Source organism: Eublepharis macularius, chromosome 5 (genome assembly GCF_028583425.1).
Source record: "Eublepharis macularius isolate TG4126 chromosome 5, MPM_Emac_v1.0, whole genome shotgun sequence".
Classification (NCBI taxonomy): domain Eukaryota; kingdom Metazoa; phylum Chordata; class Lepidosauria; order Squamata; family Eublepharidae; genus Eublepharis; species Eublepharis macularius.
The window spans coordinates 28,687,607-28,703,485 of record NC_072794.1 but is presented as its reverse complement, the minus strand read 5'-3'; the positions used below and the strand labels follow the sequence as shown (position 1 = coordinate 28,703,485).

The window sequence follows — 15,879 nt, the reverse complement described above, 5'->3', positions numbered from 1 at the left end:
GAATCTCCGACATCTTGTGTCGTCTCGCCTTGAGAGAAACAAGCGCAACAATTAAAGAAGTATATGGTCTAACATTTTTCAACAGTTTGTTCACCAAGAAGACCATAGCACACACTGAGCAGGGGCACAGGTTCTCAGCAGCTCCACAGCACTTCCACCACATTCCAATCAACCATTCCCCTGGCTATCCAGGTGAATGGGACTGGTGGAAAGTAACCAGGAACTGGGGGCTTCTTTTCTCACCCTGTGTAGCTTTAAGAGAATTGTACCTTACGATGGTCTCCAGATGGCAAGACACCTCTTAGAGAATTAGGACAATTGCAGTTCATTGGGCTTACAATCAGAGGAAAGACGTATTGGGTGGGAACTGTACACAGATCAAAATTTACTTGGGATATAATTTACCAGAACATCTACAAACCATTGCATTGGGAGATAAGTATGATTTTATTGTTATTATGGATAACAACAAGAATTTGGATGATAGAACTTCAGAAGGATACTGAAGTTGTTGAGACCAAGGTGAGAAAACTAAAGGAGAATGAGTTTTGGAATGAACAGAGATCCTTGAGGAACTTTTGGAATACTTATACTGGCCGTTCTAAGTTTGGATCCTATATGGCATGAGCAGAGTTGTGTTAGAAGCAGAAATCCTCCACCCAGAAGCCTTCTTTGCCCCTCAAAATTACTCTCTGGGTCAGTCAACCTGAAGGAACAGCGTGTGGGTTCCCCAGACTACAAACTGAATCCGATTTTTCTTATTTGTTTGGTTTGATTGCCCTTACTTATTTCTGTAAAAATTGTTCCAGCAAACTTGGGTGGTGGTGATGGGGGGGAACCCCGAATGAATTGGACTCACCAGTTTCAACCTTGGAATGGTCCAAGCGGTCAGTGACCTTCTCCTGGCGGATGAGATAATCAACAATCTGCACCCCAATGGGCGGCTCGGAGTGCTCCCATTCCAGCACCACCAATGAGCTGCTGGGCTCATGGACAGTGGACAACCTCAGCCTGCACAGAGGGGGACAGGGGAAAATGCTGTCAGGTTTGGGAGACTCTTAGAACTTTGAGTCACATGCTAGATAGGAAAGAGGCACCATCTGAAGGTACACAGGGGCCATCCTGTGCTGATTTATCCCCGTTGAAGTCCACTGACATCAAACCATTTGGACGGGACTAACTTGATACAGGACTAAAGCGTAAGAGACAGATTCTGTTCTTTGCCTTTCAGATCACTAGAACAGTGTATAAACATCTGTCTGAAAGTCTTACCTTTTAGTTGCATGACCATGTAAGGCCAAGAATAAGACATTAAATAAGAACTGTGATGCTCCCCTTCAAACAGCCAAATGATATTAGTGAGTAGGAGCTAGCATTTGGACAGAGCAGAGTTGGTTGGGTCTGGCCAGCTTTTTCACTCACTCTCACCCAATTGCCCTCCTTACTCCAGCCTCCAATGCAGACATCTTCCAAGCATAGCCTTTTGGATAGTCAAAGATGTCCTTTTCTTCCTTTTTTTCTACAGCAGAAAAACTGGTTGCATCCAACTAGAGTTAAAACTCTTCTTGAAGCTTACTTGATGACCTCAGGCCACTCATGAACAGTCAAGCTCAATCTACCACACAGGATGCATGGTGCAGATATCAAACAGGGTAACTTCCTCCTCAACCTATGTCCTTTGAAGGATGGGCAGGATACAAATGTAAATAATATAGACATGATATATTGTCAAAGGCTTTCACGGCCGGAGAACAATGGTTGTTGTGGATTTCCTGGGCTGTATCGCCATGGTCTTGGCATTGTAGTTCCTGACGTTTCGCCAGCAGCTGTGACTGGCATCTTCAGAGGTGTAGCACCGAAGGACAAAGATCTCTCAGTGTCAAACTGTGGAGAAGATGTTAGCAGGTAATTTATATCTACTCAGGAAGGTGGGTTTGGGTTGCATCATCCTGTAAGTGTTTCCCAGGGTGTGGAATGCTAATGGAATGCTAATGCTTCACTATATCCTGAGGAGGTTCTTTTGCATATGGATTGGTGCTTGATATGCTAATCTTATCTGCAGGGCTATTGTAAGACGTAGAGTATTTTGTTAGCCTGGTGTTTTTCAGGACTGGAAACCATGCTATATTCATTCTTAGAGTCTCTTCTTTCCTGTTGAAGTTGTGCTTATGCTTATGAATTTCAATGGCTTCCCTGTGCAATCTGACAAAGTAGTTGGAAGTGTTGTCCAGTATTTTAGTGTCCTGGAATAAGATACTGTGTCCTGTTTGAGTTAGGCTATGTTCAGCCACTGCTGATTTTTCAGGTTGTCCAAGTCTGCAGTGTCTTTCATGTTCTTTTATTCTTGTCTGGATGCTACACTGTGTGGTCCCGATGTTAATGTGTCCACAGCTGCAGGGTATGCGGTATACTCGTGCAGAGGTGAGGGGGTCTCTACTGTGTTTTGCTGATCGTAGCATCTGCTGTATTTTTCTGAATACTGTTTGTAGGTTGTGCTTTTTCATAAGCTTTCCCATCTGATCAGTGATTCCTTTGATATATGGCAAAAACACTTTTCCTGTGGGAGACTGTTTTTCCTTAGTTGTTTGATTTATCCTTGGTTTAATTGCTCTTCTGATTTCATTTCTGGAGTAGCCATTTGTTTGAAGTGCATGGTTTAGATTATTAATTTCCTCATTGAGAAAGTGCGGTTCACATATCCGTCTTGTATGGTCTACTACTACTCCAGAGGAAAAGCAGACAACACTTCCAATTACTTTGTCAGATTGCACAGGGAAGTCATCGAAATTCATAAGCATAAGCACAACTTCAACAGGAAAGAAAAGACTCTAAGAATGAATAGAGCATGGTTTCCAGTTCTGAAAAACACCATTAGCATTCCATTAGCATTCCACACCCTGGGAAACTCTTACAGGATGATGCAACCCAAACCCACCTTCCCGAGTAGATATAAATTACCTGCTAACATCTTCTTCACAGTTTGACACTGAGAGATCTTTGTCTTTCGGTGCTACACCTCTGAAGATGCCAGTCACAGCTGCTGGCGAAACGTCAGGAACTACAATGCCAAGACCATGGCGATACAGCCCGGAAAATCCACAACAACCAATTTAGACATGATATTTCACACCAGTCATCTGAGCAGGGCAATCATCTTTTATACCTTAACCCAGTAAGGAGTGTCCACTTGAATTCTAATGAAGGGAGTTTTGACTCTCAAAAGCTTATCTCCTGAAAAACTTGTTAGTTTTTAAGGTGCTACTGGATTCGAACCTTGTTCTTCCATGGCAGACCAACACAACTGCCCACCTGAAACTATCCACTTGAAATGCATGTTTTCATTCTTATGTTGGACTATTTATTATTTTAGAAGATTTTTATTCTGCCTTTCCAACACAGACAACTTTCAAATAGCTTACAAATCCCACAAATACAATACAACAAAATAGTAACACACACAAAGGCAAAATAACAACCACTTTTGGCTTTCGTGCAAAGTGATGATTCCCTTTACTACCGTTGCTCTGAGGGTAACCTGCCATCTTTGGTATGCATCCCACCACTCCGTTCAGCAAAATCAGAAGCCTTCCTCTCGCTTAAAAAGCCTTCCTCCAATTTATGGGGCAGTTCCATCTAAGAAGCCTTCCACTGATGGACGAGCCACTAAGGTGGGAGGAAATCTCCTCAAGATGTAAGAGAGCTTCATATTTTGCCGAGTAGAGGGGTAGGATCAGAGTTTTTTTTCTGGGAAAAGAGGGATGGAACTCAGTGGTGGAACTTAAGACTGCACAATGACGTCACTTTGGGTCAGCTGGAACAAGGGGGTAGTTTTTAAAAGTTTAAATTGTCCTTGGCGAAAATAGTCACATGGCCGGTGGCCCCGCCCCCTGATCTCCAGACAAAGGGGAGTTTAGATTGCCCTCTGCGCTGCTCGGCGGTGCGGAGGGCAATCTAAACTCCCTTCTGTCTGGAGATCAGGAGGTGGGGCCACCGGCCATGTGACTATTTTTAAGAGGTGCTGGGACTCCGTTCCACCGCGTTCCTGCTGAAAAAAAGCCCTGGGTAGGATACAGGCCTATGGCAACTTAAAGGTTAAGTACCACTCCCCCAACCTTGGTATTAGCCTGCCAGGCTAACTCTTTACTTATAATAAATGTTTTCTTTGGAGTTGTGGGGGAGGGGTATTTGCAGCCTTTTTCACTGCAATATTGCAGTAATATTCATTTTATTGATCCATTTATTTAATTTGAACAGGCGTAGCCGACCTTTCTGCCCGTAGGGCCCTCAAGGTGGCTCACCACATAACACAGTATCAATAAAACATGCACATAAAATACTGTAAAACCCAATAAAACAGTCGCAGTAAAAGTACATGACATAACACAGCCGGCAATAGGGATCCAAAATAATGCTAATATACCAGCCCCCAAAGGCCTGGTAGGAATAAGAAAGATAGCCAAGGCCATCAAAGGCCTCTGCAGGACAGGAGACTAAATTCTCCATTCATGTAAGGCTCTTCTGTCACTAGAAAAGAATGTCGTCGTCCCCCCACTTCTAACCTCAGAAAGGGGTGTGGAAACCCATCCCTTTATTTCCAGGAAACGTTCTGCTTTTCTATCCCTCAACTCAGATATCCTCACGAACTCCACAGAACAGCTCAGAGTGGCTCCATGGATTGTGGAGCCTAACCAGATGCACACTGGAATGTGCACCTGACTAAGGTTTTTCGATTCTATTGCTTTCAGTGGGGTGTATATCCGAATGCTCATTTTGTGGCGCACCTAAATTCATGCCCCGTCATGCTTCTTAAATGCCTCCCCCAGTAGATAGTGCAATAGTTTCCAACCATGATAGTTCTCCTCTGCTTACTTTGCCACAGAATGTATGCAGGCAGCCCCCTCCCCGACTTTTCCATGATGGAAGTCACACATAAGGAAGGTGAGGACCATTGCCTACACCAAGGGAACTATAAAATACGGGTCAGCAACTGAGCCTGTTGGCATGGCTGCAAGAGAGACTCTGAAGCAAAAAATGCAAGGAAGCTACACCTGGATACAGCCCTTAGGCTTTAGAGATCAAAACTAGCAGTACCTTGAAGTGTGCCTGAAAAATAAAAGGAAAACGGTACTTGTCTCTCTTTGTTGATGAGTCTAAAGTGGCCAGACTTCATTCCTGTTTGGCTGCCGATCATAAAGAGGCCTCCTGTGAGACAACATTCACACATGCATAAAGATATCTAGTTGATATTGGGCTCATAGTCCATATTTCCATATCCACAGTTTTATCTCTTTGGACTCTCCTAGAAAGTCTCTGTAATTTCTCCTTTACAACCTCCTGTCCTGGGAACTCTGAGAGCTAAGCTACAAGTGACACCTTACACAGGTTGGACACTTGTCAGCTTCCCTCAAGTTTTGATGGGAAATGTAGGCGTCCTAGTTTTACAGCTTGGCTCTCCATTACAGCTGCAAGACCAGGATGCCTACATTTCCCATCAAAACTTGAGGGAAGCGGACAAGTGTCCAACCTGTGTCAGGCGTCACTTGTAGCTTGGCTCTGAGAGATGCTTTGCAGAGTCAAATAAAGTTCTGGAGTTCTCCCACAAGCAGCAAGTGCTGCAGGTTGTTGCACGGTGGATCGAGAAACGGGATCTGATAGAGGTTTCTAAGGGCCGAAGGAGATGAGGTCTTGGGAGATCTGCAACCAGAACCACACAGTGGTTTCTAAAAGGTAAACGACAGTTGCAGGGGAGAAGTTTGTTTCAGCTCCTGGCTGCTCAGGGGGAGACCGGGTTTTAATGCCTCCTCTGTATAATTCTGTAGACTGAAACCTGGCTGCTATCAGAATGGGAAGAGAAGAGGCAAAGAGGGGGTTGCTTATTCTTTCTCCCTCTTCCAGATCTAGTAACAATCCAGGGGGACAGGAGCAGCTTTGGCCAGCAAAACTGTGTATGGAGGAGAAATTTATATCAAAGGGATCCAACTCCCACATCGCAGCCTCAGGATGAACTTCTCCCCCATGGCTGTAATATACCTTTTAAAGGAGACCTGGGCAGATCTATTCAGTGGACCTCTGTAGCACAGAAAGAATGTATGGAGAAACATGGGTGTCTTGGTGTGCATTTTTAACGTAACGACCCACTCATATATCGGTGAGAATGATAGTAGAATGGACTATATATATCAAACAGCAGCAGTAACAACAGTAATGGCAAAGGAAAAGGAGAAGTCCTGCCGTAAATTGTGTGTGCACGAATGTGAAGAGACATCCAGCAAAATCTTAGTTCTGCAAGGGAAGGGGGGGAAAGGGACACGTACACGGGGTGTGGGAGGGGTGCACAGGCCGGGAGGCCGTCTGCACCGAAGGCACTTGAGTCACACCGACACCAGTCCTCGATAACATCCCCACTGCCTGAGCACCACAGGGAACTCATGGTAGCCTCTTGCAAGAGCTAAAAATACGAGAGAGAGAGAGAAAAAGAGAGAGAGAAAGAGAAAGCACAGGAGGAGTGTCAGGAACACATAAGAAAGTCGAAGCAAAACAGACTCGCCACCCCTCCTTCTGGGCTGTGAAACCCCTTCCCCTGCTTTGGAGGTGGGCTTGCAAATAGGAGAGGCCCATGTGGTGGCCCTCGTGGTGACAGTACTCCTTGCTGATGATGCTCGGAGCCCATTGTTTCCTTTGGACTCGCCATGCCAAAGTGGCATCTCTCCTACAGAGGCACTTCAAAGGGAGATTAAAATGCCAGGCTGTGGAAATAGAATTCATCAGCAAGTTCAGGACAATCTTCCCCCCTCCCCCAGGCTGAAGAGGGATGTAAGATTCTTCTCTTATCGCCGATGCTGATTTTCTGCATTTCCCACCTACGCATCTCTCCCAGTTCTTTCTTTCTTTTTTCCTCTCTCCCAGTTCTAATCAAGCTGATTGCATTTGGTATTGTACCTCTGAATCCTGCCTCCAACTGGCCCTTCTTGGTAACATCCTTCCCACTTTCTCACCTGGATATAAAGTCTGCTGGATCCTCATTCTTCTATCTGACAAAGTGTGCTTTGACTCACGAAAGCTTATACCCTGGACATTTTTCTCGGTCTCTAAGATGCTTCTGGACTTGAGTTTTGTTTCACGTGCTTTCACCTGAAAGCATGCTCAGAATGGGAGCAGGAAGCAGGGCCAGAATCAGCGTAGCCTGTGGTGGGGCGTTTGCCAGGTCCCAGAGCTTCTGGCAGGGCCCACTGCCAAGCGCCACCTGTGAACCCTTTCCCCACTCTCTCATTTGCTTGCTCTCTACCTCCTTTGCTCCTGGTTGTCCAGGCTGCCCACCGCTGCCAGGGAAGAATGTGTGGGTGGTTGCAGCAATGGCACACCCAGCCACATGCACCACCCAGTGCCACTGAGGAAAGCGAGTGCAGGTGGCTGTCGGCATGGGCAGTGGGAGGGATCATGGACAGGCAAGGGAAGGATGCACAGGAAGGATGCACCCTCTCTGCCCACCCCCGCCCCTCCCCAAACCTGGCACTGGCTCTGGCAGGAAGCATTACCCTCGCTCGGGTTTGGCTTTAAGAGGATGTCACATATTCAATACCATGTGGCTGCAAGAAAACCCTGTGCCATCAAATTCAGAGGGAGGGGCATTGGTGTGCAACCTCAGAAAGGCCAGAAACAGTGCTGTGCAGTAGCAGGGAGGACTGCGGCTGCAGGAACCATAAATAAGAGGCACAGAAGGAGCATGCAAGGAGGCTTCCACGGCTCCGGTCATCCTGCCAGCCCCCCTTTTAGCTTTGGATAGGTTTGCTTTAGAGCCCTGGAGTGAGTCTTGCCTCCTCCCCAGGTTAATTAGGAAGACCGATATGTAAAACGTTGCTCAGAAGCGGTCAGGCAGCTCTACCCTGTGCCTCCCAGTCATCAGTCATCTCACGCCTTTGCCTTGAGTCACACCAGCTGAAGCTGCGTACGGCCTAAAGAAGAGTACCTAGGATAGCTGAAGACTCAACAAGGTTTTAGGCTTTGTCTGTTTCTATCTTAAATTATGTTTTTTCTTTTGCAAATGCAGCCTCTGGGATTGCTCCATCCAAGAGGAGAATGATGTGGACTGGGAGAGGACTTCAGCCCTTTCCTCCCCTCCTTCTTTTTTGCTAGAACAAGCACAACCCCCACCCTATGTTGGAGAACACCTACAGGTATCTGTATTTCCCCCCAGCTGGGGTAAAAACAGCTCAGGATATGTGTGGGGGGCATTTTCCAGTGAAAAAATGGCTGGAGCAGAAAGGGTTAAAGTTCTGTTCCCTCCCTCTCCGCATGCTCATCTTTGAGAAAGCAATCCTGGCAGATAAATTTGTAAAAGGAAAAGATCCATTTAAAACAAATATGGGAGAAACTGCATACCTGAGCCCTTAGCCATGAGATGCTAAAGATGCCAGACTACAACTTTTCTATTCTCCTAGGCATTTTAAGCACTATATGTTAAACCTCTCATTTGGATTGGATTTTATCTGTGTTTGCTGTCATGTTGTTTATATTTTATGTTTTTGATATTTTGAGCTGCTGGATGCATTTGATGATGACAACGGCATGCTACTGATGTGCTTTTTAGACCGGTATTTTTAAATGTTATGCTAAAGCCGAGTCTTTGTTTTAATCACAGTTGTATCATTATATCTTGAAAATTTTGTTGGGCAAACTCGCTGGGAGAGAAGGCATAATGCACGTTCAAAATAAATAAATAATGTCTCTTTAGGATCCCATGCATTCACTGGGGACAAAGGAAAAAGATATGTGGAGGAGGGAAAACAGATAGAGAGGCTGTAATCCAAGGTGTAACTGACAGGCTGTTCCCTTAAAATCATATCTTCCTATTTCAGAACAGATCAAAGAAGTTGGTGGTTAAAAAAACATCATTAGAGAAATTCGTTGTTAAGATCGGTTCTTGACAAACTTGTATGCGCGCAGCCGGTGCCTGGATTTCACTGAACCAGACTGGCAGCTAATTCACTTTGTGGTGCTTTGAGGAGCCTGGATCTCTCCAAGTGTAAGACATGCATGTTCAAAATATACAGGGGTTCTACAGAACTGCATTTTAAATACTCGGGGAAAGAATTTCTGCAAAATTAGGGATGTCCTGGTGTGACCATTCATGCCTGTTCTGTGAGCTGGCTCTACCATGTATTTTGTTTTACTAGCCTTCCGGTTTAATTTGTCTAAAACTAAGGGCTCTTCTGTTTAACATAGAATAAGTGAGACTTTGGAAAATGATGAATATTTGTTGCGGAGAAAATCAGAACTCAATTTGTAGTTTAGTTTTTAGGTTTTTTTTCTTTTTTTTATTTGTTATTTTATGTTTATATGTGTTGTTAGTGTGTGTGTGTTTTTAGAATGTTGTGTTTCTTTATCTTTTATGTTTATCGTTTATAGCTTTTCTGCACTACTTATAGCTTAAATAAAGAAAAATTCTTCTCCAAAGAGGGGGGGGGGAAAGAAAATGTCTAAAATTTATTTTGAAATCACTGTGTGTGCAGTTTGCTGCCATTTCCAGTTCTCTTATTCTTCTTTTCTTTTTACAGATTATTGATGCACATATTGAGTGCCAATTAAAATGTTGCACAAAAAGGAATCTTGATGTGATCACAAACATGAGTATATGTGATAATGTGCATTTGTAACCTGTAAGGAAAACAATCATGGTCCGAGGGCTGATTCCCATAGTACAAAGTCTTCGTGGCCCCCATCTGTCCAGTTAACTAAGCAAGTTCTGGGAGTTCCATACTTGGCCTTAAAATTCCAAGCGTGCATTGGTCTGAATTGGATTGGGACCATGGCCCGTGGGAAGAGGAGACTTAAGCCTTTTCCCTGTACTGCTTTTCCAAACTCAAAGGGCTTCAAGGAGCCATCATCTGCCTCACTGGGGGAACTTGCCTGTAGTCATCAGATCAGGAAAATAATGTGTGAGTGTGTGTATGTAAGCCCCCTCTGTATGTGTGCCACACAGCCCCAGTCCAAACTGGGGTCCTACACCTCTGGGAATTAAGTTCCATGCACAGAACTACATGAATATGTCTGTTGGATGGACATAAATGAGGACTCTGGAGCCTGCAAATTAACCCCCCAACTATGGTAAACTCCACATGCACAGCAGTTTGAATGAAGGCCAGGCATTTATTTATTTTTAAACCCACATCAGTGCCACTTCACAAACAAAGTCTGGTAATGTGGAGACCCCAAATTCAGGGAGCAATGTGGCTGGGGAGAATTTCACAGACATCCCTCCGCAGAATTCAGCACCCAGATAATCTTAGCTTTTCCAAGTCTACTCCTAGCCCTCTTAGGCTTTAAGAGTGAAGCCTCAGAACATTCCCAGTGTTTCTCTACAATCCTCTCCCCGCTTTGCCACACCCAGGTCTCCTCCACAAAATAATCCTGGTTGTTTGAAAATTTGAACCCTTCTTACTTGGAAAAGAAGCAGCGCTGAAGGCAGAAGACCTCTCCCCCGCCCTTAATTAGCCACTCACCCTCTGAGTTTGATTGTTGGTGACCAGCTCGTAGATGGGTGCTGCTTTGGTGACCTCAAGGAGGATCGGTTCCGCAGGAGAATCAGGACTAGAGGTCACATGGCACAGGGGGCAGGAGGAGGGGCAGCGGCCCCTGCTCTGGCACTCCATGCGCACGCCAGCTGCCATGCGTTTGGTGCCTGATTCTGATAGGCTGGCAATGTACTCCGGAAAAGTGAGGACCCGGGGGTCTCTCTCTCGCTCCTCAGACTCATCCGAGGGGGAATTACCTGAAAGAAACATGGGGAAGAGTCAACGCACAAGAGCATCATGATCGCTTGGAATGCAGACACACAAAACAGAGCCTGCAACAATGTGAGTGCAACTATTCTCCAGAATCCAATATGCATTTCAGTTTGCCTTCTTGATATCCTTCCTGAAATGCCACTTTCAAAACTCAGTACGCTATTGCCAAACAGCAGCATCCATCCTGATAGGAGCAATTCCATTTCCTCCCACGTCTTGATTTGACCCATCAATAAAACCTAAACATGGAATTGGGTTTTCACATCAGAGTGTCACATCGTTGACAAGCTGTCTGCTGGAACGAAAGAGCGGTCTGTGGGAAACCCAAGCATTGGCTGGAGCAACGTATTTCGTCACTGTGCTCAAAGGATATCCATCCATTCTCTGGCCTGTGCTGTGGGCACCCAGACTCAAGCCTTGGTGGTTGTGCAGCCCTAGGAGTGACGCCTGTTCATGCCCCTAGTGGCTGGAAGTCAGCGGAGCCCCTGTGAAGCATCCGCAACCTCCGCCCTGCACCATCCCAAGCAGTCACTTGGATTATTTGGCCAGAAAACTGCCTCGGACTAAAATCTTAAAACACAGATGGTCACGGAAGATTTGAAGACCAAAAATCAACTCCACGTACTGGACTTGGGATGGGGGACTAAGGATGCTCAGATAGCCTTGATCTTTGATTTCACGCCTTGTGCTCTTAGAATATATTTGCATATCTAGACAGAGATCCACAAGAAGCCCCGAAGTCACTAAACATTAAATATGCAGGGGCTACAGCTTGGCAACAACAGTTTAGGTTAGCATTAAAAAGACGGTACTTTCTGATAGGGAAATGGTGCCCAGGGGGTGCATAAAAGTGTTTGGTTCTGCATTTATAAAGTATGAATGGGAGACAATGTGGAGTTGCCGCAATTATGCAAGGATGGCTCAGGCTAGTATTAAGGAAGATAAGACTCTGATCCAGTTAAATTTAGTTACACTAACACATGAAGTTGCATCGTCCCCAGCCTGTGGCTCTCCTGAGTTTCAGGCGGAGGTCTTTCATATAATTTTTTTTGGGAGGGGGGCATCAAGTCACAACCAACTTATGGTGACCCCATAGGTTTTTCAAGGCAACATTCAAAGATGGATTGTCATTTCCTGACTCTGCATAGCAACCCTGGACTTCCATGGTGGTCTCCCATCCAGGTACTAACTGGGATGAACCCTGCTTGGCTTTCAAGACCTTTATGAGATTGGGTTAGCCTGGGTTATTCACATCATCTATTATCTTTTAAATGGAGACTTTGGGTATAGAACCTCGTGCCTTCTGCATTCAAAGCAGATGCTCTATAGACTTACTCTAACCAAGCACAAGAGAATGGAACAAGTTTTTACGATGACGAGTAACTTACTATGGGTTGCAATGATGACCCACTTTAGCTGGACTGGGGCTGTGATGATTCTGAACGTGGACAATTATGGTGTTTTTTCAAGTGAAGAACAACCATCAGTCAGAAACAGTAGTTCAGATTCTCGAAAAACTACTTTCAGTATGTGTTAAGGAGAAGGAAAATAAACAGGGAAAGGAAATGAAAGCAATGCTGCCTATAAGCAGGTGACCACTAGATGGTGGTATGAATTCACAGATTGTGATAGGTCTGAGATCCCTGTGGCAGGTCAGATGGGACAACTTTGCTTTTGTTCTCAATGGCCTTCATAATGTGACTATGTATGTATCCACAGCAGATGTACTGCAGCCATGTAGTTTTTAGACAGGAAAAGAGGTGTGATCAAATTGGGTTAGATCTCCAGCAGCAACAGTGCTTCCTATTGCCTTCCCCATCTTTAATAGTCTAGTCAAATACCACATATAGAGCTGCTGCCCTGATCTGGACGGCCCAGGCTAGCCCGATCTTGTCATATCTCAGAAGCTAAGCAGGGTTGGCCCCACTTAATACTTGGACGGGACGAGCAAGGAAGTTGAGGGTCGCTGTGCAGAGACAAACCTCTTCTGCTAGTCTTTTGCCTTGGAAACCCTACAGGGTCACCATAAGGCATCTATGACTTGACGGGCACTTTCCACCACCATTAACACTACCTCCACTGAGTTGCTACTTTAAAAGAAGTCAAATCCCAATTCTGTGTCTTTAATAGCAGTATGACTCACAGAAAGGTAAGGGCAGAGGAGCAGAATCAGGAAAAAAAAGGACTGAAGGATGACATAAACATGGACTTGTCCAAGCTCATTTACGTACAAGTCAAGCCCCAACCAGATTCCCTGAATGTTGTTGCTTGAAGCTTGGCTTGAACACTATGCTGAGCAGCTTGGCGCCTGCTCAGTAATCATTCGTACTGCAGGGACATGGCCAGGTTGTGTCCAGGTCTGCCACCTTTTCAAACGGTCCCTCCAGCTGTCCCTTTAACATCAGTTTGTTCTGCAGCAATTATCAGATTATTTATCGCTGTGCCATAAAAAGCTTCAGCTGCCCATTTCTGTGCATTGAGCCTCTATTACAGGGACAGGATATTTTCCTCCAGGCCAGCTGGCAACCCCACCTGTGATGTCCAAATAGCTCTGGAGCAAGCTGAGCCAAGAGGGCCAAGTGGGTGAGCCCACACCCACTCAGCACTGCAGCATCCTGAATTAGAACCAGGTGGCATAGTGGCACTGTAGGCACTGCTGGGCTGAGCTGGCTCCTGGCCTCCAGCCGCCTGCCAGGGCAGGACCCCACCAGGGAATCTCCCTGTAAGTCAGAGGGCCAGTGTGCCTCTGGTCAGCAAGAGTTATGGAGAGGGGAAAGGGCAGAAGATCTCTGTGGAAAGTTGCCGGGAGTGTATGCCCATATAATCCTGGTTTACAGATCTTGGGGGGGGGGCATTGCTCCATGGTAGAGAATTTGCCTTGAATGCAGAAGGTTCCAGGTTCAACCCCCAGCACCTCCAGTTCTGGGAGGAGGTGGTGTGAAAGACCTCTGCCTGAGACCCTAGAAAGCTGCTGCCAGCCAAAGTGGACTGTATTGACCATGTCAGAACAAGGGCCCAATTCAGTAGAAGGCTTTGTCAAGCAATCAAAATGGCCAGCTTCCATTGGGGCAAAGGATACAGCTGCAATCAAACCACAGGTGGCCAACTGCTGTGATCTGACCCACGTCCCAGCTCTAGTGCCCCTTTCATTACCTATCTATTTTTGCAAAACTGAGCATTATGCAAAATCCCACCTATGAGATCCAGCAGATGGCAGGCTAACTGAGCACATTTCTATTAAAAAATGAGCATATTTACATGATCTTATTAATTAGGGCAAATTATTTTAAACATAGGAACTGAGATCCCTTCCGTGTCGAATTTGGTCAGAGCAGACTGTTCACAAGAGATCTTCTAAGATCCTTACTCCCAGCCACCCTGTTGACCTGCTTCTTTCTCATTAATACAAATTGCCTGGCAGAGAGGTCAACGCAGGCTCCGGCAGCCAGATACGTCTGGTTTGAAATACTTTTGTGGGGCTTTTGAAACAATATTTAAACTTCCACTGTGATAGCTGGAGGTCATGTTTTTTTAAACACTTAGGCTCTTGCTATCCTGAGCATATGTTCTCTTATGTTCGCTTGTTATCTTTTAATTGGTTTCTATTCTAAATTTAATGCCAACTGTTCCCGCTGGCGGCGACGGCGGCTGCTACAGAAGCTGGGATGGTGCCTTGTCAACGACTAGGCGATGTGTGTGAAGGGTTCATCACCATTCCCATTTCTGTCTCTGCTTCCCAACTGCTTGCCCGGCCACTTAGAAAGATCCCCCACTACCCCCCACTGCCCACCTCCCAATCTGGTGTCAGCTAGTTTTTGTCTCTCTACTGCTTTGTGTATCTGTGGAAGAAAAGCTCCTGGAAGAATCTGATAGCAAAATAACAGTTGAGGTCTTTTGGGGAAACATACAGTTTCCAAGGAGAGTCCTGGAAAGTTTTTCAAAGCACCAGGCTTTGAAGAGGGGGAGAACACAGATGTGCACATTCTGGGTTTGAATGTGGATCCAGAACTCAGCTTCTGGGGGCCTCTGCATATGGGGATAATGGGCCTGTGCCCTGACAGCCCAAGAAGCAAAATAAATCAAGAGTTTCTGCATGCCACATGGCCTATCTTCTAGTGGGACTGGAGGATGGCATTATCCACCCATCTGGTCTGGAATTAAAGACCCAGTATGATACACTGGATAGGAAGGAAATCGGAGAAGGAAATCAGAGGTCAACCCCCCACTCATACAGAAAGCTCAAACGGTGGCCTCGAGCCAGACGTCACTCTCAAACTTACTCAGAGCAATATTGGGAGGACAAAACGGCATGACGTCACACGTGCCGCCCGGAGGTCCTTAAGGGGGAGAACAGGGATGTACGTCTGATGAAGGATAACAAAGCGTGGAACCAAAGTTGAAAGGAGCTCCCCTGAAGCAACGCCCTTCTGCAAATATGTCAGACTGACCTCAAGGCCATTCACAAGTAGCAGCTTCATTCAGCTTCTTGGATTGAATAATTCCTGGACTTGCTTTTGTTCTTTGGCTGCTCACAGCCAAACTCATCTCTCCCCCTCCCTTACAGGGGTTAAATCTTAGGGCTCTGCTCCACTAGCAGTTGTGCCTCTTCTGATGCAAGGGCCCTTCCCTTGAGGCAAGAGGGTTTTTTAAAATACCATGTTGATTTTGCTTCTTATTATGGTGCACCCCCCTCTCTCCCAGGCAACTCAGGGACCCCTTGGAAGCTGATCACGTGAGAAGTACTGAATGTACACAGCCTGATCCCCCCCCCCCCCGCCGCCAGTCCTGGTATACTGGAAAATTTGCACCAGATTCCCTTTCCAGGGGTTTCCCTGAAAACTGAACAACTTTTGCATCAAAGCTCCTTGCACCAAAGCAAAGGGCACATCTGCACCAACCCTAGGCTACGAAGCAAAGGGCACATCTGCACCAAACCTAGGCTACGAAGCAAAGGGCATATCTGCACCAACCCTAGGCTACGAAGCAAAGGGCACATCTGCACCAACCAAGCCCTCCTCTTTACACAACAGTCTTGCAGTTGGTTAATTCAGCTTCTCAATTCAAACAAATGCCAAACGGAACAAATCTCACCCTT

General features: G+C 45.9%; 1 protein-coding gene across 1 annotated transcript in view; it reads right to left on the bottom strand.

Annotated features, from left to right (window-relative positions):
• The window catches only part of ASTN1 (astrotactin 1), a 241,140-nt gene that overhangs the window by 5,142 nt on the left and 220,119 nt on the right, over positions 1-15,879 (bottom strand). The window contains exons 17-19 of the mRNA XM_054980818.1: positions 10,500-10,768; positions 6,315-6,448; positions 860-1,011 (exon numbers count right to left, since the gene is read on the bottom strand). Coding sequence (XP_054836793.1) covers positions 860-1,011; positions 6,315-6,448; positions 10,500-10,768 — 555 coding nt within the window. The remainder of the gene's footprint in view (positions 1-859; positions 1,012-6,314; positions 6,449-10,499; positions 10,769-15,879) is intronic.